The 23,808-nt window shown below is 46.8% G+C and overlaps 1 protein-coding gene across 1 annotated transcript in view; it reads left to right on the forward strand.

Moving 5' to 3' along the window:
- LOC144110040 (glutamate receptor ionotropic, NMDA 2C-like) overlaps positions 1-22,101 on the forward strand; it is a 236,686-nt gene extending 214,585 nt beyond the window's left edge. The window contains exons 10-13 of the mRNA XM_077642844.1: positions 535-654; positions 6,102-6,175; positions 15,919-16,040; positions 17,195-22,101. Of these exons, the coding sequence (XP_077498970.1) occupies positions 535-654; positions 6,102-6,175; positions 15,919-16,040; positions 17,195-17,571 (693 nt within the window). The 3' untranslated portion in view covers positions 17,572-22,101. The remainder of the gene's footprint in view (positions 1-534; positions 655-6,101; positions 6,176-15,918; positions 16,041-17,194) is intronic.
- The last annotated feature ends 1,707 nt before the right edge of the window (positions 22,102-23,808 follow it).

Genomic DNA, 23,808 nt, shown 5'->3' on the forward strand with positions numbered 1-23,808 from the left:
GGCTGGAGGTCCGGGGTTCGATCCACACTGCCACTGGGTACCCGCCGCGGATACAATGGGTACAAGCTTTCCCCTGCCTGGTGCTAGGTTTATTGAGGGTGAAATCCTCTGGAAATGGGTCTTTTATCCCATCTTAAGTAGAAAAAGAAATCAAGTGCCGTGGAAGTCTCTGGCCAAAGACGCTCATACGCCATAAAAATGCATCATCGTCGACAGGTAAAAGGCAGAGCACAACTGAGACAGAACAAAAGAAATGAACACACACAGCACTGACTGCCTCTTTCCATCGTTCTGTCGATGCTGAGCTGTGCCTTTTGCCTGTTTGTTGAAGACTGTCTTGATTTGCCATGCGAAGTTGAAGTTTGCGCTACTGCATTAGGAGCCTCTATTTTTTGTGAAATCTGCATATCTGATGACGTTTTGTAATCTGTAAGTCGAGACTGACCACGAAATATGGTTTAGAGTCATTTGAATATCGGGCTTAATAACCTGATGAGCACGTCCTCTGAGGCGCTGATTAGAATTACTTTGCAGAAACTCTACCGCTTCATCAACACGGTGGAGTTGGTATCTCCCCATCATTCAGCCAAGGAGATTGTGAGCAACCTCCGGGAAGGCCAGATCGCCAGTCTGTTCCAGAAGAGCGTTAAGCGAGTGAGTAGTGCACGTACGCTTGACTACTTCTTCTTGCTGGAGGAGTACATGCAGTATGCAACGGGTTTCCAGAAAGACATCTATCCTAATACCGGAACAAAATTTTCAGCTAAAATTTAACTTCCTACGTTTCATTGCAATCCTTCTTAACTTCACTACGCTAATTCCGCTTTGACTGCTGTAATCCGATTTCCTTACACTAGAAGGACATCTTTTGCTGCTTTAGGAGCCCTGTCACCGCCTTTTTGACTGCATTATCACGAGGAAATTGTTGCCCATGTAACAGTTTGTCTCGTTACGAAAGAGAAAGCAATCTCTAGAAACTAGGACTGTAATACAGGGTGGAGCGTTAAGCTCTTTGGAGCCGCATTCCCTGATTTCGCATTCGCATTGTTGATTTGTAAGGCTAGCGAATAAACACGTGGTCATGAAACCGCAACGCATCCGCCAACTTACCATGGTGTTTCTTCTTGATTGATTCAAGCAATGAATTCATACTTGAAGAACAGGTGGTACTAGTAAATGTTAGCTAGTGTGGCATGAATTCTAATGAGAGAATGACCTATATCCGGAAAAGCCTGCTGCCATGATCCTTCCAGCTGACTGTTGCACACGATGTCTGTTTAGTGTTGATCACCCCTTCTGCCTGTATAGTGTCTACTCTTGTTTGGTCGGCCGAACATGGCGGTGAACTCATGTTCCTTCAACCGTCACAATTCGAGAATAGCACATTTCTGCATATTCTCAAATTATGTCTAAATCTTTGTGGTTAAGTTGCTGGCGACAAGTTTATTGCTTAAGCGTCAACATTTGTGGCACCAACCGGGAACTCACCTTTCACATCATGTAAATACAGTGAAAGCTCATGGCAAGCGGTTAAACTGAAATTCCTCACTTGTGACCCAGAACTCTGATTTATGACCCTATAATCTTACAGAGTCATGGCGCCCACTTTACGGAACAGCAAGGTTTCTGGTTTATGGGGGTTTAACGTCTCAAAGCAACTCAGGCTATGAGGGACGCCGTAGTGAAGGGCTCCGGAAATTTCGACCACCTGGGGTTCTTTAACGTGCACTGACATCGCACAGTACACGGGCCTCTCAAATTTCGCCTCCATCGAAATTCAACCACCGCGGCTGGGATTGAACCTGCGTATTTCGGGTCAGCAGCCAAGCGCCATAACCACTCAGCCACCGCGGCGGCTACTTTACGGAACATGTCTTCCGCATATGCTTCGACGGATCTACTTGAAGAGGGACCGCTTTTGATTGATTTAAGCCACCATTTAAACCGCTTGGCAGTAACAGGGTGCATCATCACTACGTGCAGCAGTCAGGAATTTGTTAAGGAGGATACTTGGGCAAGTTGGCGCATCTTAAAAAAGCAAAAACACCGCACAAACAAAGGACGAAGAAAGAAGACGGCAGCACAATTAAGGCGCTATCAACTCGTTTTTATTCGGAAAAGTGAAATAAATAGCTGGAAAAACATCCAAACAGCAAAGCACCATACATTATAAATAGTGCTGATACAGGAGGCGCAATTATTGCAGTTGTTTTGCACAAGCCAAAAGGAAATAGATAACCTATTTCTTTGTCAAGCAGTGTAAGAAGTGAATTGGTGACGCAATTCTGGCCTATCCACTGCATGATTAATGCTTTGAAAGTTTCCCTTGCTATTTCCATTTTGTATTTCCTTAGGGTACGTGTATTGTCCAGGAAGGGGTGCAGTTTTCTTAAGGGCATCCTTTGCAATGCACGGCTGTATTGTTGCCTGTGTCTGCTTTTAGCAATCTTGCGTGCTCGCTTACTATTCAGACAGTGGCGTGTGTTACGGAGCTATGTTTTCCCACGTGATAGTGGCACATCGTACACCTCACCACGCTGACAGTCAGTGCAGCGATTTTGATTGTTCGTGTCACATGGGCACCGTAGTGGTTCATCATTGCTGGCATGTGGCACAAGGTGAGAAAAACCACTCGAATACCAGCACGTACCGAACATTTCTTGATTCGATGTGACAGTTTGTGAACGTATGGTATGACTGCTGTCTTAGATGATTGGGAATTAGGTCGCTTGGCCTTCTTCACATTCTGCACTTCTTCTAGGAGAGACTACTCTGCCAAAGCCATGGGCACGAATCTAGGGAAACCTGCATCTAATAATCTTTCCACCTGCGACTGCACACTTGCAACCATCTCATGATGACGCGACCTTCCAAAAGGGTTCTTGAGCACCGCTTTTGCTATCCTACGGTTCACGAGCTTTGAATATGCCCATGAGCACGGAAGGAATTTCTTCTTTAAGCCTGGAGCATACTTGCAGCTCATGTGGGTCGCTGTGCACCTGAGCTTTCATATCCAAGAAGCGCAGCGTCTTGTTTGAGCTCAGCTCCTTTGTAAACTTAAGTCTTTATGGGCTTATTCGAATACATCTGCCATGCTTGAGGATCGTCCTTGCGTGTATTCTTCTTCAGACTAAGATCAAAAAATCTTCAAGATAGCGGAATGCTCCGAAGACGCCATGTGCTTGAGGAACTTTTTCTAGTTGTCTGTTGTGCCATACTAACTGAATATCACTCAGAATGGGTGCCAAACATGATCCGATGTATATGCATTCTTTCTGCACATAGGGCTCATTGCTTAAATACCCCTATCACGGAGCGAAGGTGGCAGCTGAGTATGACCAGAAATCTGTCCACGCTCACCCCACACGTATTCTGGATGCGCACGCCCCCAAAACAGCCAACTCCATCGCTGACGGCTTCGCTGTTTGGGCTGATTCCCCCACCGCGCTCTAACGGTTTCACCTGTGCCGCATACTTCACTTTGGAGCCTGCAGACAGGTCAGCCTGCTGATGGGTATGCTTGCTGGTGGCACCTGACCGAGGTTGCCCCCCTGGGCACCATCACAGGGTATATCGCCGATAACTTCGAACAGTGTCTGATGTCATGGAGTTCATGTGGCGTACTATGATGGAGAGCCTTCCGAGAAAACGACGTGCCACTAATGGTGCGAACCGGGGCGCTCTAACATTGTTAGGTAATCCTGCTGCTTTAAAGAAAAGAAAAGGCCTCTTGAAGCTAGGTCTGAAGTTCTGCGCTCCGCCAAATTGAGACAAACTGCAAACATTGTCCCTTGTTCTCGACGCTATGTCAAGAGCTGATGATCAGGATGTGGAGAGATGCATCGCGGACTGCGCGGACGCTCTGCCGACCATATCCATAGAAAAGCCAGACATAAAACTGAAGAAGACGGCCGCTTCTCTTCGTGATCCAGGATTGAAGTTAATTCGTTGTAACAAGGACGGTGTCTTCGCTGTCATTCCCTCGGATTTGCACTACCAAAAGACGCAGCATGCAGTAAGCGAGAGCTTCCGCATATCAGGAACAGTTCCGCAACAGGGCAAGAGAGAGAATCATGATGTGTGAAAGCGCGGGCTTGTCGCAAGTTTTAGCGTTGATGATGAAGCAGATCACCACCGAAAAGTCCACCTGGCGAAAGCATTTGGAAAAAGATGGCATATACATCGATTCATGTGATCTTCATGTGTGTGTGCCATCCTGAGTGAACTTCTGACGGCACGGCACGACAGAGAACTAGAAAAAAGACTTTCAGGCACATCGTGGCGTGGTAGCTTTTCGCTATGGTCATGACTTATTGATCAGCTTAAAACCAGCCAAGTGACGAGGCAGAGAAACCAGCAGAACAGGATGTGTACACAAGAGAAATAATTCACATGGAATTCACAAGGACGGCGTTGTCCGTGTGAATTCCTTTTGTTGTGTACGTGTCTTGCTCTGCTGGTTTCTCTACCTGTATGGTACCATGCACCAACTGGCCCAGCAGCTACGCTTCTAGAGCCAAAAGACGCAACACAGCTAGGAGAAAAGAACACGAGGCGAGGCTGGACTGGCTGTTTTGTGTTCTTTTCTCCTACCTGTGTTGCGTCTTCAGTACCAACTCTTCAATACTATAATTCAGTACCAACTCGCCCAGTCGTCAGCCTTGTTGACTTTTTCATCCTTTCTGATTGTGAAGGAGACACGGAAAGACGGTCCTCGAGCATGGCTGATGTGTTTGAATCAGTCCTAGAAGACTTCAAGAAGATGCTGCGCTTGTTGGATATGAAAACTCAGGTGCACAGCGCCCCACATGCGCTGCAAGTATGCTCCACGCTCAAAGAAGAAATTCCTTCTGTACTCATGGGCACATTCAAAGCTCGTGAAGCATAGGATAGCAAAAGCGGCGCTCAAGAACTCGTTTGGCAGGTCGCCTCATCATGAGATGGTTGCAAGTGTGCAGTCGCAGGTGGAAAGACTATTAGATGCAGGTTTCTCTAGTTTCGTGCCCATGGCTGTGGCGGAGTAGTCTCTCCTGGAAGAGGTGCGGCATGTGAAGAAGGCCAAGTGACCTAATTCCCAACCGTACAAGACAGCAGCCATAACATACGCTTACGAACTGTCACATCAGATCAAGAAATGTTCGGTACGCGCAGGTATTCGAGTGGTTTTTCTCTATCGAACAAACTCAGTTCCTTCTGCCGGCGTGTTAACAATGATGAACCACTACGGTGCCCATGTGACATTAACAATCAAAATCATCGCTGCACTGACTGTCTGCGCAGTGGGGTGTACGATGTGCCACTATCACGTGGGAAAACATAGGTCGGGAAGACACGCCACTGTCTGAATAATAAGCGAGCACGCGAGATTGCTAAAAACAGACACAGGCAGCAAGCTTGACGTGCATTACAGGGAATGCCCTTCAAAAAACGGAACCCCTTTCCTGGACAGCACGCTCGTCGTAAAGAAATACAGAAAGAAGAACTCAACAGTGATCGGAAATTGCGTCAGCAGTGCAGCTGTTAAAATTCGTGACATGCAATTGACTTATCTATCCTTCTGACTTCTACCTTTTACATGGAATGGTTTCACCATTTGTATCATGATTATTTATAACGATTTATGAGTGCTGTTTAAACATTTTTTTAGATAAGTATTTTGCTTCTGGTGGCATAAAAACGAGTTAATGGTCAGCGCGTTGTGCAGTCGTGTTCTTGCTTCGTCCTGTGTTTCTGCCTTGTTTTCTCTTCTTGAAGATATTTGTGGTTTTACTTAAAGCTCGTTTGTGCTCTTTAAGCAATGGGATTACAAAATGAAGCTGCCAAACAAAGACTTTTTTGTATAACTACACTGTACTGACTTTGCCATCATGTCCCTTCCAGTGTAATCGTAGGAATGAAAAGGGCGTGTTGCATGCCCAGAGGTGTCTCAACTTTTGCGTACAAGCTCAGCTCCCTAACACCGGCTGAAGATGCTGAAGTCAAGTGCTTATCAAACACCTGTGATATATTGTGTCGTGCAATATATGAATGATAAGAGAACAATGTAGAGCTGAAAATCCTTCGCACTGAAGGCCTGGTGCTAAATCCTTACTACTCCACAGAAAATCAAGGAGGAGGCTCGCCGTAGGAAGAGCAAGTCCCAGTTCTTCGAGATGATCCAGGAAATCCGTCGGGCGTAAGTACCGATCTCTTAAGCAGAACTATTCTTTAAATTATGATCTCAAAGCAATATTTTGTTTGCATCAAGCATAGGTGATACTGAATGAACTGTAACTGTACGCTGCCATCGCAATCACCATGGCAATAGCACGTGAAATTGCTGTCAGAAGCTGATCGGATTGGTAAAACGCACTTTTAGGTTGTTGAGATTGAAGTGTTTGGGAGAAATTTTCTGCTCACATTTGCGCATTTTTTTTTGTTTTTCTCCGGACAAGTGACAAAGCCATATTCCAATTTTATAGAAATGCACAGTTATAAGCATGGTCCCAACAGTGCTCCACCCTAAGTTATTGGCTTTGTCACAAATTCTAGCATGGTTTCTCAATTCCAGAAGACACAGCTAGGACGGAAGTGTAAGAGAGAACGCAGGCCGATAACTGCACATTACCGTCGCATGATATCTGGACACTTCCATCTGGCCTAGACTTAGAAAATGAGCTACCGTGCAGTATGCGTGGTCGTAGTAAAAGGCAGAGAGGTAGGTAGCTTCTCTGAAGTATCTTTTGTACTGAACTGAATTTCTTAAAGCAAATACGACTAGCTTGGCTGGTGAAGGCTGCAAACTTCATTTGAAACCGGAAATGCAATTAAACATTAATCAACACAACAAATGAGTTCTACAGTTGGATACTAAAGTCAGCAGTGAACCTTCAGCGACATGCATGACCACCACACATTGGTAATGGTTGTTGGGAGTTTAACATCGCAAAGAAACTGGCTGTGAGAGGGACGCCATAGTGAAGTGTTCCGGAAATTTTGACCACCTGGGGTTCTTTAAGGTGCACTGACTTCGCGCAGTTCACGGGTCCTCTATAATTTTGCCTCCATAGAAAGTCGACTGCCGCGGCCGGGATCGAACCCACGGCAGCTGCTGAGCACCATAACCAATGAGCCACCACGGCGGTCCCACACAGTGTTCCTTGGCGAAAAGTAAATAGTGCGTTGGTTAAGCATTTCTTGAGCTAATCAAATAGCTTGGCAAGACACGTACGCTCGCTAAAACATGAAAAAAAAATCTATTGAAGTTTCGGCTCCTATATAGGTGCCTTTTGTTCGCAATGAGATGAAAGGATGGGTCAGTGCGTTCTATGGAGGCGATTTTGGTGGAACTGAGGATGTATTTCTCTGAGAGATTGCCTCGTATCCGGTTGCCTATTGTCGACTGAATGTGGAGCAATGTTATGAGGAAGCGTGCTGCCAATGATTTCACATTGACAGTCACACGTGCCGCGGCCCAGTCGACGGCATAACCAGTGTCTTTATGAGGTTCCACTAGAGTGTTAATGCCAGTATTATTTCGGGCGACATTGTTTTGGTGTTCCTTGATTCGTGTTTTGAACATTCCCATTCGAGAAGAGTCACAATTATACAACAGGGTATCTTGCAGTCGACTTCTGGGTAGACGTTTCTCTCAGTGACGTCCTCGGCCCGCACAAGAAGTTGTAGTTTGCTTGAGAGACCATGCAAACGTCATAGAAAAAAAAATCCAGCAAGGCTTCCACTCCTATCGCGGGCATAGGGGATCTGCAGCGGCTTTTTTTGCACACATCACAGGTCGGTTCAGTCGGGAACATGCGCTTTGCTCCTGGGGCCTGGAGAGCTGTTATTCATAGTCTCCTTACTTGCTTAATTTGCAATTTATGATTCTAGAGTGACGAAACGACTAGGATGAGACGAGTAGAAGCATTGCTACAATATGGTGCGACTGGGTTCGTGATATGCACTTGCTTCGAGGCCGTGTGCTGTGTGTCCCACGAGGTCCTCGAGGAAAAGGCAGTGTGACCGTCAACTTCTACGGTGATTGGATGCTTTGCTGGAATGAGTTCAGATGTGAGAGAAACCATTGTACATCTTGTTGATAGAAGAAGCAAAAATAATCATTGACATATATCGAAGAAAAAACTTCTGCTGGAAGGGGGGGGGGGTGATGAAGGAAGCTCGGTGGATTTGATGCATTCTTGGGCAAGGATTGCAGATACAATTAAAGTCGCAGGCGTAAATTGGCGGTTTGGACAGTCGGAGTGCAAAAACTATTTTTGAAGCTAAAGTACGTATTGGAGAGGCAAAATTTCATAAGTTGGTTAAGGTCGTCGGCTTCAAGCGGGGTTGGTTCCTGCAAAGCAGCGTCTTTGTTCAGGGCTTTCCTGTAGCATTTGACCGCGGAATCTATGGGCTCCGTGCGCTGGTATGGTGGCGCCAGCAGCTGGATGGATGGATAGATGGATACGGCTGAACCCTTTACATCGGGCGGTGGCTCAAGCCACCTAGCCATGTCTTGTGAAATTTTACTCCTGTCTTGCTTTTAGCCACCAATCAGATAACCTTCGCTTGGTTACTTCTAACCTCTTAAAATCCACTTTCCCTTCACTATCCCTAAACCCCAATGCCTTGGGTAGGTCAGCCCCGCTGCCTTCCACTGTAGGGTGAAGCCCTTTACAGAAAAGTATCAAGTGTTCAGCCGTTTTCTCCTCCTCTCCGCACGCAATACACAAAGTGTCTATCTCCTGGTACCTGACTCTATACTTCTTAGTCCGCAAAACTCCAGTCCTGGCCTCAAACAACAAAGAACTTCCCCTACAATTATCATAGATATTTTCTTTGACAATTTCCTGTTTAAAGGTCCGGTATGTTTCTAGTGCCGATTTCGTCAGCATCCCTGTTTTCCACAAAGCTCTCTCTGTTCCTTTAAACTTTTTCTTAACCGATAATTGCTGATTTGCCCCCTTACTGCTGTCCAGACCACATCGACCACATCGACCACAGCGACCACATCGCCAGCGCCGCCTCGTGGCAATCGCCGCGTTAACCGGACGCTCAGTCACGGCCGGTCTCTCGAAGGAAGAGCGCGCGCGCCCCCCTCGAGACTGGCCGTGGTGGCCCTGCGCTGCATAGCAGACGCGCACTGACCGCGATGCCATTCTAAGTCAACGCCTTCTTCTCTGCGGATTTCAACCCATTGAAAGCCTTCACGCCACCACTGCTGCATTTCGTTTCAATTGCTTTCAGGTTGGGCTGATCACCGATTCCGAGCAACCATGATTGTGTTGCAGTCCCGACGGAACTGCAATATCTGGCAGCGCAGTTGAGCTTATTGAGATTAATTTAATACCTTTACAGTTTGAAAAACAAGGCTCTGACCCAAATAATGAAATCAGCTATGTAATTTACATCCACTGTGACATCGACTATGCGAATGGTCGGCTAGAAATGCGAAAAACGCAAACTTACTACACATATATATCAGATGATAGTGCTCTACATCCTGCAGGATCGACACTTCTTTACTTTGTGTATTCCTCTCAGAGAAGCATAGCTCTAAGCATACAAAAAGACGATGGGTTTCTTGCTAAGTATCTTCCACAGGACTGTCATTACAGGAATTTCATGAAGACACCAATTACATGAATTATTTTGGTCGTATTTCTCTCTTCGTAAATACTTTACTATAGAAAGGCCGCCGCGGTGGCTCAGTGGTTATGGTGCTCAGCTGCTGACCCAAATGACTCGTGTTCGATCCTGGTTGCGGCGGTCGCATTTCGGTGAAGGCAAAATTCTAGAGGCCCGCGTACTGCGCGATGTCAGTGCACGTTAAAGAACTCCAAGTGGTTGCAATTATCTGGAACCTCCTACTATGGCGCCCCTTATAGTCTTCGTTGCATTGGGACGATAAACCTAAATCCTGCTCTAGACGAATAAAAAAAATAGAGAGTGGTTCAAATTTCTCTCTCTCTCTCTCTCTCTATATATATATATATAAAGAGAAAGAGAGAGAGAAATTTGAACCACTCTCTCTCTCTCTCTCTCTCTCTCTCTATATATATATATATATATATATATATATATATATATATATATATATATATATATATATATAAAGAGAGAGAGAGAGAAATTTGAACCACTCTCTATTTTTTTATTCGTCTAGAGCAGGATTTCAGATCTCATAAATGCAACAAATAAAGATACAAAATTTTAAACCACAGAAGGAAATAAAATAATGCAAATAAATACACAAAAGCTTAGGTGAAACAATGTGAAAAACGACATAAGCACTCTCAGAAGTACGACGTCGCTCCCACTGCATACACACACGCACGAAAAAAAAAGCTAGAAAACAAAATTGACACGCTGAACTACAGATGAGCATAACAAATGAAGACTTAAACTTCAGATGCTAGCTCCAAGAACTTCACCGTAGACCATTTCCTGTGACTGACTGAACGCATTCCTTCGCTCTACATAAAGACATAAAGCAGCTCCTACCAATGATGTCACGTTCGAAATACCCCAGTCAATGTAAACCCTTTCCCAGTTCACTCTCATGAATTTAATTCCACAGTGCATTCATTTCCAGCATACCCTCTGTGCATGAGCGAGCATGCACGATGTCCATGAAAAGCGTATATATTCGGTAAATATATTCGGTACTTTGACTGCAGTGTTTTTATAGCTGTTATGGCATTGAGTAAACACAGCAGTAGGTAGAGCACCCATAACTATCCAAGTTTGTTTTCGCCTTCGGACGAAACACCTCACCGCTCGCCGCGCTCACTGCAAACTGAACCAGAGAGCTGCGTTGGCTGCGTCCGCCTTTCGCCACCGCTGTTAACCAGGTGGCGCCACTCGCGCGCGCCAAACTACAGCGCACGGAGCCCATAGGGACATAGCCGAACTCCGTCTTTGCACTATGAGCAATGATTTCTTTTCGCTTATGGGATTCCGTCGAACATAAGATTTCAGAAGCTAATCACGAGAAGAACTTATCAGTAAAACAATTTTGCTGCCTCTGAGTTGTTTAATACAGTGAAGTGGTTAAACTGTTGATTTGTTTTATTGCAGTAATTGGCTGTCGGAGTAATAAAGCATCCTGTCAGCCATGCAAGGCTGCTGCCAACTGACAATACGGGACAGGTGGATATTGCTATTTTTAACAAATGCATTCCAAGCTGTCGCTGCTGCCTGGATATGTAGTAATGGTTATAGTGTTGGCCGACGTAGAAAACTCGTCTGGCAACTGATGTAGGGGCACAGGGGGGAAGAAAACAATATGGCGTTCCAGTAAAACGTGTTCGTATCTTGCTCTCCGGAGTCGGACTTATTACTGCTTGTGGTGGCTCCGGCACGCCAACAAGTGGACAACAAGTGGCGACGAGGATGGGATGAAGTCTGGCAACTGATGTAGGGGCACAGGGGGGAAGAAAACAACATGGCGTTCCAGTAAAACGTGGTCGTATCTTGCTCTCCGGAGTCGGACTTATTACTGCTTGTGGCTCCTGCACGCCAACAAGTGGACAACAAGTGGCGACGAGGATGGGATGAAGACAGAATGAACGTACGACACCCACCTAGGCAAGCCGACGACTCTACGTGAGACGCAAGAACAGGCGCGACAAGTAGGTGGCATGGCGCAAGCACTTGGCGCTCAGCCATTGTTCGCGGCACCTCCGCAGTTCGATTCGAATGCGGAAACATGGACAAACTACTCCGAGCGGCTAGAGTCTTACTTCGATGCTAACGAAATCACCGACGACGCTCGCAAGCGCGCGATTCTCATAACATGTCTCAACCCGGAGGTATATGGTCGTCTCCGAAGCCTACTGGCGCCGAAAAAGCCGCGGGACGAACCTTATGAAGCCACCATTGCACTTCTCAAGCAGCACCTGAACCCGGCACCGTCGGAAATGTACTAAACGTACCGGTTTCAAACCCGCGTACAGAAAACCGGCGAGAAGGTAGGCGAATACCTGGCAGAACTTCGGAAGATCGCAGACAACTGTGGCTTCGGGAGCGCGTTGGAACGAAACCTGCGTGACAGATTTGCCATCGGGTTGCGAGAAAAGATGGTCCAACGAATACTTCTGGCTAAGCCAGTCTCTTACTCTCCAAGAAGCAGTAGATATTGCCACGTCGGCGGAATTGGCGATACAAAATGTTGAGCGCCTACCCCACGCGAGCACCGCGGAATCGGCGAACGAAGTCAACGCCACAGCGTTTAAGAAGAAAACGAATCCGCAATACCGACACACCAAGGCAAAGACGCCGCGCCCGTGCATTCGTTGTGGCGACTGCTCACACGATGCTCCCAACTGTCCGCATAAGACGTCGACTTGCTATAAGTGCCACAAGCAAGGGCACTTAGCTACAAGGTGTTTCGGTGGGGTAAAAGCGAAAAGGCCGACGAAATTTCAGGCCAACGCGGTAAGTGCCGAAGCTGGCGACAGTAGCTGCACTCCCGTCCTTGATATTTACACGGTCACCAGGGAAGGTACTGCGGTCGAGCCGGTCTACAAGACGGTGAAGTGGGGACCAGTGAATCTCGACATGCAGGTGGATACGGGTTCGCCAGTCTGCATAATTCCTCAAGAAATATACCATTGCCATGCCAAGCAGTGGCCAGCCCTGAAGCCCACAAAGAGCTCCATTGTTACTTGGGGAAGCTACGTATCAGCGGGGTGCTTCATATGACAGCGCAGCACCAGAACTGCAATGCAACTGCTGAACTGTATGTGGTGCAATGCCCAGGACCTTCACTGTGTGGTAGAGATGTGATCCAAAAACTTCATCTGCTGCCCGACCAATAGGTAGGCACAATCCTGACTCCAGACTGTGAAATCTCAAGTGTCACAGAACAGCTGAAAGAAAAGTTCAAAGACCTCTTCGAGCTGGGCACAGGACTGATGAAGGGGCCTCCTGCCAGCATTGCCATGAAAAAAGATGCAACTCCAAGATTCCTGAAAGCCCGTTCACTACCTTATGCATTGCGCGAAAAAGTAGAAATGGAACTGGACAGAATGTGTCAGCAAGGGATCTTGTCTCCAGTCAGCCACAGCTGCTGGGCAACGCCAATCGTTCCAGTGGTAAAAGCAGATTGAACCTTGAGAATTTGTGGGGATTTCAAGGTCACTGTCAACCCAGAGTGTGATGTCGACCAGTACCCACTCCCAAAAATGGGAGACATTTTCGCCTCTCTCAAGGGTGGCTATTGGTTTTCAAAATTGTACCTACGTGAAGCCTACTGCCACATACCACTGGACGATCAAGCAAAGCAAGTTGCTGTACTGAACACTCACAAAGGTCTAATTGCTTACAATAGGCTACCATATGGCATTGCATCAGCCCCTGCCATATTCCAAAGGAAGATGGAAGAACTTCTGAAAAATGTGCCGGGCACGCAAGTCTTTTTAGATGATGTTCCGATTGCAGAGGATAAGAATAGCTATGGGAAGACTGTGAACAAGGTACTGGAAATCTTTCGAGAAAATGGTATCCGGTTGCGGAAAGACAAGTGTGTGTTCGGAGCACAGGAAGTGTCCTACCTGGGACACAAAATTGACCGACACGGCTTGCATCCAGCAGAAAAGAAACTGGACACTATCGTGAGAGCACCAGCGCCCAGAAATGTCCAAGAACTTAGATCCTTCCTGGGCCTGATCACCTGTTACCGCAGTTTTCTGCCCAACATGTCAAGTCTCCTTGCACCTCTGTACCGGTTGCTACAGAAAGAGAGCAAATGGAAGTGGGCATCTGAAGAGAAGAGAGCATTTGAAGCTGTGAAGAACTCTCTGATTAACTCTGATATGCTCGTGCACTTTGACCCCACGAAGGAACTAGTGCTAGTATGTGATGCCTCACCAAAGGGAATTGGTGCAGTGCTATCTCATGTGATCGATGGCATTGAAAGGCCAATAGCGTTCAGGTCCCGCACCCTCACAAAGACAGAGAAGAACTATTCTCAGTTGGAAAGGGAAGCCCTGGCTCTGGTGTTTGCAGTGGTAAAGTTCCGTGACTACTTGTTGTGTAGGGTGTTCACGTTGAAGACTGATCACGAACCACTGGTTGGACTCTTCAAGGAAAATAGACCATTTCCTACTACTGTAGCATCACGCATTCAAAGGTGGGCAATTACCCTTGGTGCCTACAAATACACCATAAAGTATAAGCCCGGATCCCGCAACCAAAATGCAGACGCACTGAGTCGACTACCTGTGCCAGCCAGTGAGACTGAACTGCAGATGCAAGACCCTGACCAACAAGACAGTGCACTAGTAGCCAGCATCTTGGACACGGCACCGGTCTCAAGGAAGCAACTCGAAGACGTTGCTGGGAAGGACCAACTCATTCAATGCCTTCATGAATACATACTGGGAGGATGGCCTAAGAAACTCCCACAGTCTAACCATGACCAAGTACTGCCATTCTGGAGACGTAGGAATTTCCTCACTGCAGATGGACAACTCATCTTCATGGGAGACCGACTAGTGATCCCTGAGGCAGCTAGAAGAGCATTCCTGTTGGAACTGCACGAAGCACATTCCGGACTCAGTACCACAAAAGCTTTGGCAAGGAAACTTGTGTGGTGGCCAGGAATGGATCAAGACATAAAACAGCTCCTGCGGAATTGCCCTATCTGCCAACAGACGGCATCAATGCCACCCTCCGAGAAGGCAGCGGCATGGCCCGCAACAACCCAGCCGTGGACACGTGTTCACATACACTATGCTGGTCCAATTGAAAACAAGATGGTGTTGGTTGTTGTGGACAGCTATTCAGGCTGGATCAAAGCAGTCGCAACAAATAGTGCAACGACTACAGCAACCATTGAGATCTTAAGGAGCATATTTGCACGATTTGGTCTGCCCAATTGTCTGGTGTCTGATAATGGCAGTGCCTTCGTCAGTGCCGAATTCCAAGAATTCATCACGAAGAATGCCATACGGCACATCCATACAGCGCCCTTCCACCCTCAATCTAATGGGCTTGCAGAAAGAGCGGTGAGGGCAGTCAAAGACGGTCTCAAGAGACTCACACGTGGAACACTCTCAGCTCGCTTAAACCGGTGGCCGCATGACCACAGATGCACACCATCCGGAAGTAGGGACAAATCCCCAGCTGAAATGCTCCTGAGCTATCGACCCAAAGGACGCCTGGACCTGCTTCTGCAGAAACCACAAGAGCCGAACGTTGAAAGGCACACGCTAACAAAAGGGAAATGGGTCCGTGGCCAAACTGTCTTGTTCCGCAACTTCGGTCTTGGCCAGCGTTGGATGAAGGGTACGGTTCAACATGTCTTGGGAAACAGGATGCTCAAGCTCAACACAGCCGGAGGACCCGTTACCCGACATTTCGACCAGGTTCGTCGTTGTGATAACGGTAGCCCTACTGAGCAGAGTGAATGGTGGGACACACATGAACAACAGTCAAGTTCAGCACCAACCCCTGCAGCCGAAGGTCAACCCGGACGGCCCACTCGTATCCGGCGACCGCCAAACCGACTGAACTTGTGATGTGAGTGTCAGTGGTGTGATTCTCAAACCAAGTGTGGGGGAGTGTTGGCCGACGTAGAAAACTCGTCTGGCAACTGATGTAGGGGCACAGGGGGGAAGAAAACAACATGGCATTCCAGTAAAACGTGTTCGTACCTTGCTCTCCGGAGTCGGACTTATTACTGCTTGTGGTGGCTCCGGCACGCCAACAAATGGACAACATATAGTAGGGCTGTAAAGTGAGCTTTTGTTTTTGAACAGATTCTAGCATGAATTCTTTCAGTTTGTTCTACAGTAGCAGAGCTGATACGATGAGAAGCCTTGTGCCCTTGGATTAGTTTTTGCCTGAGTTGTTTATATATTACTGTATTCATATTTGTAATGTCACGCCTTTACGACCAACGAAACTGTAAATTTGCGGTTGTCGCCAACGCAGGGTTCAGCAGCAACAGTCGGAACGTGGCGGAGAGGCGGACGGCTCACCGACTAGCCGCCAGGATGATGGCCCGCTCAGTGCTACGTCCAGTAGCGGGCCCCTCTTAATCCAGGAGCTTGTAGGTGAGGATCCCAGTTGTGTTGGCAAAGGGGTTCAGATGCTGCTCTCCTGTCTGCCAACTTACCTGTTGCGCATAAAGACACCAAGAATACTTCGCTCGGCGAAATTGTAGCGGGGCAAAACTTCGCAGAGAACCGACGCGTGGTCAGCTGTGTACGTTTGGATGGGAAACTTGCCGGATTCGGTCACCTTTTATTTCAAGTTCCCATCCTCTGGAGCGGTACCAAACAAAAAAAACTTGATGTCTTTCTCGTCGTCTGGGGTACGTGTTAGCACGAAATCATTTGGGATGCTTGGCGTAGCACTGTCTATAAGAGGGGGTTGAAGCGCATTTGTAGAATGGGTCTCGCCCATTTCGTTCCACACCACACCACGCCACGAAGCTCTTCTGCCGCCGGCCTCACTGAAGCCCCTCCCCAGGCTTTAGAAATAAAGGCTATCACGGCCCCTTATGCCTCTAGATTTAAACAGTGGCATTTTTTCCCGCCAACATTTCAAAGCCTGCAGCAGCATTTTTTATTATGCTAAGGACTGAATACAACCAGCATGGTACGTGCGACCTCGTGAGAAAGTATTGTTGTTAGAGGCATTTAAGAGCGAGAGGGAAATTTTTCTCATGTCGATCGGTAGCAATTGATGGGCTGCATTTGTTATCCCATGTGCAGCAATTTCGGACAAAAGTTTTGAAAATTGTAAGATACTTTTACATTATTATTGAAGGTGATGGTCCGTTCTTTTGATACATTGTAAAATATTTCTTTTAGAATGTTTCCATCTGTCGCACCGAACAGCTTAGACTGTCATAGAAAACCAATGGGGAATGCTTTTGACGACAGAAAACAAGTTAATAGAAAACAACTAAAAACTTCCATCAGGCGATCTGCAGATATGTTGATAGTTATAGTGAAATCTTATATGAAAAAATTGCGTTCATGAATGGTTTCCCATTCAGAAATCCTTTTGGCCAGAATATCTTGGTATAGTGGGATTGGATGAAGAAGGCGCTTTCTTAAAGACCCCTCTAAAAGTGGGCGATAACTGCAGCCAATGACTGTACTTCCAAAAGACTTCCGCCAAAACTGTCCGAGAAATTTCTCACGCCACCGTCAACCAGTTACGTAGACCTCACTTCCGTTCTTACATGTGTCCCCTGCAGGCTCCCCGTCAACAAGCAGCAGCAGTCCTACTTCCCGTCCGGGCTCTCCGCGACTCCGAGGCGCGGGTGCCCTGCTCAGCGTCAGCCTCGAGACTCTGGTTGCTCCCAAGGTGCCAGTGCGCCGGCGTCGGGCCAAGTCCCTGGGCGATTTGTCGCAGCTGCGACCACCCTGGGAACCCCGACGGGTGCAACTGGCGCCGTCGGGAGCGCTGGATGACGTCTGCCTGCAGGGCCTGTCGCGCGAGCAACTGCTCCGACGCTGGCGCGACTCGGAGAGGCGCCTGCTCAACCTGCTGCGCGAGGCGGTGCGTGAAAAGCAGGCGCTGGAGCGAAAGCTGGCCTTCCTGCATAACGCACTGCGCAAGAAGCCACCCTGATGATGGGAAGAAGAGCCGCTTCGCTAGGCGGCTCTTCTTCACTTGCCACGCTACAACCATTGAGGGTCGCCGCTGAAACGAATACTAAGGGGGCTTTCGAAACACGGCAATCGTCCACGTCGGCCGGAAGGCCGCTCAGCCTCGTCTGTGGCTTACAGGCATGGGACGCGGACAGGCGTGCCGATCGCTATGCAGAAGTCGAGTCCATTTCCGCAGTGCGGAAGCAGCTATTCTCATTTACTTATGCACCTAGTGTGATCTACTAGTATCGTGGTAACAACTTGTCGTTGAGTCTTCGCGTGAGCCCAGGAGGCCGTCCTGATTCGTTCACTTGCTTAGGGCATTTCTTGCTGATCTTGGACAAGTCGCGGTGGCTTTCTTGTATCCTTCTTTAGTTGCGGTCATAGGACAGATGTCCGGAGGCACCACTGTCCACCTTGATGCACTTCGGGCCACTCAATCGAAGCCAAGACGCCAGTGCCGAGATGCTTTACAGGCCTTTGGCACCACGTTTGTGGTCACTGTCCGGAAAGTGCTTCCGCAGTTCGATTGCGGTGCTTCAAAAGCCCCTCTTTCTGCCAAAGGACTCGACGCCATTCGCCGAGTGCCCATGACCATCTTTTTCTCACTCTCACACTGCAGCACTTGATGAGCGTACAACCGCGAGCTCTTTATCTCTCTGTACGTCGAACCTCTATCTTTCTTCTTATTGTGCTATCACTACTAGTGCTAACTACTACTGCTTGTACTGCTCTTGGCTCCTCCGCCCTTCTTCTCATGCGTGTGGTGTGGACACGCTTTTGCCCTAGTTGCTTGTCCGACGAGACTTAGCTCTCACTCCGTCTTCTCAATAAGTATCGCTCTCTTTGTCTCAAAAGGGGTGGAGGAGACCTCTGGTGCTAAACGTCGCGCACGCCGCGGCGTCTGTTCTATAGTCTTCGCTGCATAGCGCCGACGCTCCGACAGCCATCCCTGCTGGAATAGTGCACGCAGTCGGCGGGTGGGCAATGAGTTTTCACGCTCTGATTTGGAGTCGTACTAGCCGATCACGGATTTTAGAGTGCCATTACTGAAGACAACAGCGTTGGAGGCACGCTGAACTAGAGAAAGAAACGTGTGAACTGGCGTGAAAAGTCTGTGTTGCTTCAAACTGCGGGGAAGAACTGCGCATATTCACCACGTCGTATAGTGTCTATATGCACGCCTAACGACAAGGTCATTTCGACGTAAAACTGCAGTGTTTGTTACGTCGTAGTGATATTTGTCATCCATTGCTTTCATGCTTCTTTTTAAGACGGCACATGTGCATTCCTAGATGCAAGATACGAGTCAGGAATGTACACTTTCACTCTGCCTCACTGAAGCAGCACAAGGTTTGCAGATTGAAACCAACCGACACTGAAAGAAACGAGTGGCAACAAGACGCATTTCGCTAAGGGAGGCAACGTACACTGCCACCACGCACCTTCAATGGGTGGTGCATGTCCCTTCTTGTGTCATTCCACATTTGGTTGCCACTTGTTTACTTTCAAGAGTCAGCCATATACCAACAGTTCTAGTAGCCTTATTTATTTAAAGTGAGTGTTGAAATCTTGTGCTTTCAGTCGAGATAAATTGGACTAGTTTATGAAATCAAACCACATATGGATTACAGTTCTCAGAAAGTCCGCTGCCTCGTCTTCTCTGCGGCTTGTGAAATGTGCTACGTAAACATGAATACCATGCTTTTCGAATCTCAAAGCAATCAAATCTGATGTTATGAAACATGACTTCAAGTAAAAAAATGCTTTTTCTTTTCTGTGCTTTTTCAACCGCGCATGACATTTGTAAACGTTCACAGATGATCACTGTTGTACAGTTCCGTTTAGAAGTTACATACCCATATTGCATCCGTCTTTGAGAGCAGCTAATCAAACTGACTTGTTGAAACATTTCACAGATGAGTGTCCAGCAGGGATGGCGTAACAAGGTCGCGCAGACTCGTGCCCCCGACCTATCCAGTCTCACCCTGGGACCAAACAGTGGCACACTCACACCTTTAATTACTCCTGAAGCTGTGAAATGTCCTGTCAGGCACTCACGTTGAGTGACGAGGGGCACACTAAGGGGAAATCGGTTTTAGTGCCGACGAACTGCCAAGCATATTTTGAGAGACTATGCTCTGGGACTAGTTATGCAGAGCGGTCGGTTATGAAGTCACTACATTTGGTGACGCTGTACTTGATTGGCCCAGTGTAAGACCTTCCACTTCATGAAGCCTGCAACAGCCGTTGAGAGTAATGTCAGTCCTAGACATCGGAGGCTTTATATGACCTTGAAACCAATGGTCACACCTTAATGCGCAGGAGTGACTGGGCGGACATAGCCGGCCAGCTATACCTTCGTGTGCCCCCGAAAGCTTCTTCGAGAAGAAGTTACCTCTGTTAAGCTAAGAGCACTGGGACACTTACATGTTTCACTGTGTCTACCATGACCAGTTCTCGACACGTGTTCAGCCGCTGTTCGTTGTTATAGTAGTCCTTTATAGAGAATCGTGCATAGGATTTGAGACGGAGTGTTAGAAGTGTCACAATTCACCTCCGTGCGTTCCCTGCTTGCTGGCTTCGTACATTAGCAATGCAGCGCCGTGCGTAGCTCTTCCCGCATCTGGAGCGCTTTCATAATATCAGCTGCAAAACTGCACACGCAACCTGTGTTCCGAGAAAATGATATGCTTATTCGCCAAACTTTTGCGGTCTAGAAAGCCTCACCTCGCACTAAGGTGAACTGATGACCTTGACGGCGAGCACAGGTTGGATAGGTATCGTACGCCTGGCTTCTTTCAGCTTATGACGCCAGGTGAAAATCTTAGCTTCCCAGGAAAGACTGAAGGACATGACCAGATTTGGGAGCAGGTTTGCAGCTGACAGCATGAAAGAACTCTGACGTCTCATGTCGATGCACAATCTGCGAAGGCAGGCAAGCTGGCAGGTCCATGGCTGCGGTGCCCAATGCTTGCTAAGCCATTACTTTTGAAAAGAAAGGGTGCGACGACTCTTCCATCGCGTTTTCTTTTCTTTTTCAGGGCACGCTAACGCTACGTGAGTAGTTGCGTCATCCGGAGACACTGTATTTATTTCTAGTCACCACATCATTGCGTAGACAACACGATAAGAAGCAAACACATCACTCTTAGTGGAGCTAGTTCGTCGTGTTCACGCTTGTTCTCCTGACCCCTTGAGACACCCAGAGAACCGAAGATGTTCTGCAGAAGTGTTCTGCGATGGATCGCGAGAAGCACTGGGAAAAGCACGGTATGTTTAGGCGCGGCAGCACGAGGGCTCAATTAGTACAGTTCTGTCGAAGTTGTTTTGTTACCAACACGCTCACTTAGGAAACAGCCGTTTGTTAGGTGGCAACCAATCGATTCTACTGCACATTTAATGCCGCCTTACTCGAACTTCATTAAACGTCGATCAGCGAGAGCACTTGGTTTCTCGATTTTCACCTTGGGCGCTGCTAGGTGAAGGGATTCTGAAACGCAGGCGTTCTGAACTAGTCATGAGGTTTACATAATCGTTTTAAACTCGAGCTAGGCTTAATATTCTCTAAGACAGTGAAATCCAGGTACGTGACCGGAATTATTTTATAATACGGTACGATATAAGGCTCCAAACACTTCCAAAGATCAAGCTAATCAATTCATCGTCGTTTCGTGAGCTGCATTCAACTCCAAACTTCATATAGATTATGATAAATATGAAGCTTTGGTGTGTGTACCCAGTTGGACATGCCCTTATTCTGTTTCACACTCTAGTTTTAATTTAGGAAACAAGTAACGATCTGTGGCTTCTGAACAGAAAACGTAAAAGCGAGGATTATCAGCATGCTTATCTCCTACGAAAGTATTCATAGAAAAGCCTTTGCATTTATTTTCACCTGCGCTGTTTTTTACATTTCTTTTATAAGAGAACCTTAGCAATGTTTTGCATAACATCCTGATTCGATCTCAGGGGCTTTTAAGCGGTTATCTGGTACACCATGCAGGACATCTATGGCTAACTGGAGTGCTTGTTTCTTTTTTGTCGGAAGTCATCATACTCACATGTGATAGAGTGTTAGTAGACTGTATGGTCAATTAAAAGAAGCTTACAACATCTATTCTATATGCACCGAAGATGAAAATATGAGAAATATCTGTGCCACCGAAAAAATATAATAGATTATTATCTGCGCGGTTACCGAAAAAATACCAGTGGTCTTTTATCGTGACTCACACAAACCAAATTTTCGGTTTCTGACAAAACAACTGCTTTCATGATGTGAACGAACGGTCTGTGGACATTATCACAAAGCGGAAAATAGGTTTTTTGTGCGGAGTGAAGTTTGTGACGGTTGTATGAAAATACATTGCATCCACTGAGCATTCTGTTTTTGCACCAGGGATGAATTGAAGAGCGTTACTACAATACGGGCGAATTCTTTTCCACTGGCGCATGAACAAAACTTAACTTTAAGTAGTAGGAAGGCAACCTGTTTGTAATCTCAGCTGTATTATATGGAAATGTACTTTTTTGTTTTGATTTTTGTTTTTTTTTTCGGGGGGGGGGAGGGGCACTACTATTGCCGCAATATTCAGCATTTAGATTTCATCTTCATACATTCATTTCTTTTTTTTTGGCCATGGTGCAAAAGGCTGGGTACTGGGAGTTGAACAACGTGCTTTATTTTCTCGAGAGAACAGGTCGAAATTAAATCCTAACATGCTTCAACATAACTCAATAAGATTTTTGAATCTTTGAAACTAGTATTAACTCTCGCTCATTCTCGTGGGTGGAGACAACCTCTCTCGCGGTCATTAAGTCCGTGAATGTGACGTTAGACTCTGGTTACATTCTGTACAACAGAGCAGGTACAATAGGTTGCCATCTGTTCATTTAAAAAACAGCGGTTAGAAGACTACTGCTACATTTGTGGTGATACTAGCTCGATATTTTCTCCTTCTAAAAGCGCCAAATGAATGAAGTCAGGCCTGAGCGCAAAGACTATTGAGCTCAACACACCCCGCACAAAAAACTTGCTGTTGTCCCCAGGCAGGAATTTGCGATCGCTTTACATGGAAGGGGTTTGTGGGGGCCGAGGAAGATGCTGTAGTATTTTGTGATTTTTGGTACACCTCTACCGAGAAGACTCACATACACATATATATCTATAAATATATATATATATAAACTATATACACTATATACATATAGACGCGTATACACAAGGAACACGCGAGAAAAAATAATGTATCTTACTAGCGACACTTGGAACAAGCAATACGGTTGTGTTGGTGTCAGGGCTGCCGACGCTCCGCCTTGACTGGAGTGCTAATCAATTGGAGAATTTTATACACTTTGAAAGGTGAATTTATGCAGCTACGTTCAAAGTAGTAGAGCTTCATCATAATGCGTGCTCAATAACTGGAATGACACCTAATGCCAAAAATATATTAGAGAATATTATGACGCACCCAGGATTCCAATAAGATGGAAAGGAAATGCCGTTTGTTTCTTTTGCGGTAACTGTGACTTAGGCTAGCACTTTCTGAGGAATTGTTTGGGAAGCTGTAGTTTTGCAGGTTTCGACAGATGCTTACTTTTAAGAGATGCACGTTGTAGAAGCGCAAATAAATGCTCGTTTCACAAAATGGCAGCTACTACTGCCCTCGCAACAAATGTAACTTGTGTATTTGCGCTGCTTCACTTTCCTGTGTGTTTTGTGGTGTCCACTGACCGCATTATGCTGTTTTAGTAACGGAGAACCCTAACATTGGTGGCATTCACATGAAAGGATCGGGCAGCGGCTGTCTTTTTTGTCTAAGTTTCATCAGATATTTTCGAATGTGATGGTCTGGTAAATTTCACTCCGCTAAAAACATGCTGCATGACAGAAGAAGCAAGCTGGTAAGAGTGCTCGTGCATTTCGTTAAATCTTGTCGAAACAATAAGCTGCTTTATAACTATTCTATCGAAGTCGTTTAGGCCAAATGCGATCGTCTCCAAATTGCACCAAACTATATGGCTGTAAGTTGGGATTAGCCTATTCTTGCTTGCCACAAAATAGCGCATTGAATGTTATATGAGCCCCCTTGAGCTTGGCGAGTTATTTTATTCGGCGGGGGAACTGTGCTGCCCAGAGCTATCACAGAGTTAGACGCTCCAGCATAGACTGCTTAAGCTACAGTTTGAATAAAGCACCGGGTGCGGGGCTCCT

This window comes from Amblyomma americanum, chromosome 11 (genome assembly GCF_052857255.1).
Source record: "Amblyomma americanum isolate KBUSLIRL-KWMA chromosome 11, ASM5285725v1, whole genome shotgun sequence".
Lineage (NCBI taxonomy): Eukaryota > Metazoa > Arthropoda > Arachnida > Ixodida > Ixodidae > Amblyomma > Amblyomma americanum.